Source organism: Felis catus, chromosome C1 (genome assembly GCF_018350175.1).
Source record: "Felis catus isolate Fca126 chromosome C1, F.catus_Fca126_mat1.0, whole genome shotgun sequence".
NCBI lineage: Eukaryota > Metazoa > Chordata > Mammalia > Carnivora > Felidae > Felis > Felis catus.
In genome coordinates, this window is record NC_058375.1 from 103,415,757 (window position 1) to 103,417,880 (window position 2,124).

Below are 2,124 nucleotides of genomic sequence, written 5' to 3' on the forward strand. Positions count from 1 at the left end.
GCAATGGCCTGGAGATTAGAATGGACAATGTAATAGAAAATTGGTACTTGCATTAATTCTCTTTTCAGAAAATACATAAAATTTGGCTGAGGATAAACTTTGGATTACTAAAGTCTACCTTTATGAGGAAAATTATGTTAGTATATATGACCAGTTAAAATGTCATATCTTATAAATCCTAAAATATAAATGTTCTTATTGAGAAAAATGAGATCAATTTGTAGAAAACAAACCAATAAAATTTTATTCTGAAGAAATTAAAGGTGTTCACAAATATTTATGTATGAAAATTTTCATTCTAATGTTTAAAATAGCAAAAGGAATGGAAGCAATCTAATGTTCACTGAAAAGGAGAGATTAAATTTATTTTGTATGGTAGAATAAAATGCATTTGTGGGAATTTGTGCTCCCGATATTTTAAGCCTATAAATAGAGATCAAGATTCATATATAGAAAAAGAGACTAGAATGGAATACACTAAATGGTAACATTGATGCTGTGAATGGTTCTATTCTTTATTTCTTTCTGCATTTTCTTAATTTTTCACAATTATATTACTTAAAAAAATAAAATATAAAAAAAAGAATTTAGTGCAGCAAAGCGTACAATGTTAGGAGGAAAGTTTTGCAGAGCCAGAGAGAGATGAGCTTACTCTAACACAGGGATTATCAGTTTATTGAAGGTTTTGACCAAATCTCCATTTATTTTCATGCACCAGAAGCCACACACGAATCTGTAGGAGATCCCTGGGCCTGAGATGGCTGGCTTTGTTGAATGAAAAGTTGTGGTCTCCCAACAGGTCTTTCCTATACACCTCCCTCCACAGTCTAGACCGTTCTATCTCCAACATTATTTGACATGGCCTTGCAAGTTAACAAGCCAATTTGGGGTGCTCTTTGTACATTCTCATAAGGCTTTTATTTTTCTCATTGTTTTGTAGCTATGACACCACTTGAAATGAACAATCAGACAGATGTCACTGAATTCATCTTCTTGGGATTTTCCAACCACCCCAAACTACAGAGCTTGTTTTTCTTGTTTTTTTTGCTCATTTACCTGACAACACTCCTGGGGAACATGCTCATTATAACAGCCACTAGAATCAGTCCTGCTCTCCACACTCCAATGTATTATTTCCTCAGCAACCTGAGTTTCTTGGACATCTGTTATACATCCACCACCATCCCCGTCATGCTGGTGAACTTCTTCCGGGAGAAGAAGACCATCTCATATGAGGGCTGCCTCTCCCAGATTTTCTTCCTCGTCACATGTGCTGGCACTGAATGTGTCTTATTGGCCGCTATGGCTTATGATCGCTATGTAGCCATTTGCCACCCTCTTCAATATCCCGTCCTCATGCGTGTGAAGGTCTGTATTTTTTTGGTGGCTGGGTCCTGGCTGTGTGGGCTGGTGAATTCTGTGACACACACAGTGCTGGCAGCCACACTGACTCTCTGTGGGCCCAACCAAATCAGCCACTTTCTCTGTGACATTCCTCTGCTCCTGAAGCTCTCCTGTTCAGACACCTCTCTCAATGAGTCTGTGCTTCATGTGGCCAGTGCCACCATTGGCCTGAGCCCCTGTCTGTTTACTGGAGTGTCCTACATACTCATCATTTCTTCCATTCTTAGGATTCCCTCTGCTCAGGGCAGGAGCAAAGCCTTCTCTACCTGCGCATCCCACCTCACTGTGGTGGTGGTCTTTTATGGAACAGCCAACTTTAACTATGACAGACCCAGAGAAGGTTACTCCCTAGACATGGATATTCTGGTTTCTGTGCTCTTCTGTGTTATGACTCCCATGTTGAACCCCATCATATACAGCCTGAGAAACAAGGAGGTCAAGGGTGCTCTGAGGAAGCTGGCTGGAGGGTATATGATCCCTGGCAATATTAGTGTCTAGATCAATGGTCTTCAACCAGCATGAAAAATTTCCGAGATATTTTTAACATGAATAGTTTTAGAGTCTATATCCAGATCCTCAATTCCTACATACCAGTTCCCAAAATTGATCTTCTCAGGAACTTCTTTCTCTCCTTTTTTTCCACCGGTACTCTGTTTTCCACTTTGCAAAGTTATAATGTGTCAGATATTTTGTATTTGTTCTCAGCACCATCTGGATCCT

The 2,124-nt window shown here is 39.5% G+C and overlaps 1 protein-coding gene across 1 annotated transcript; it reads left to right on the forward strand.

Annotated features, from left to right (window-relative positions):
* Positions 1–942: 942 nt before the first annotated feature.
* Positions 943–1,902, forward strand: LOC101095034 (olfactory receptor 5V1-like). The gene has a single exon (XM_003990531.2). The coding sequence runs from the start codon at positions 943–945 to the stop codon at positions 1,900–1,902; it is 960 nt and encodes a 319-aa protein (XP_003990580.2).
* Positions 1,903–2,124: the final 222 nt, after the last annotated feature.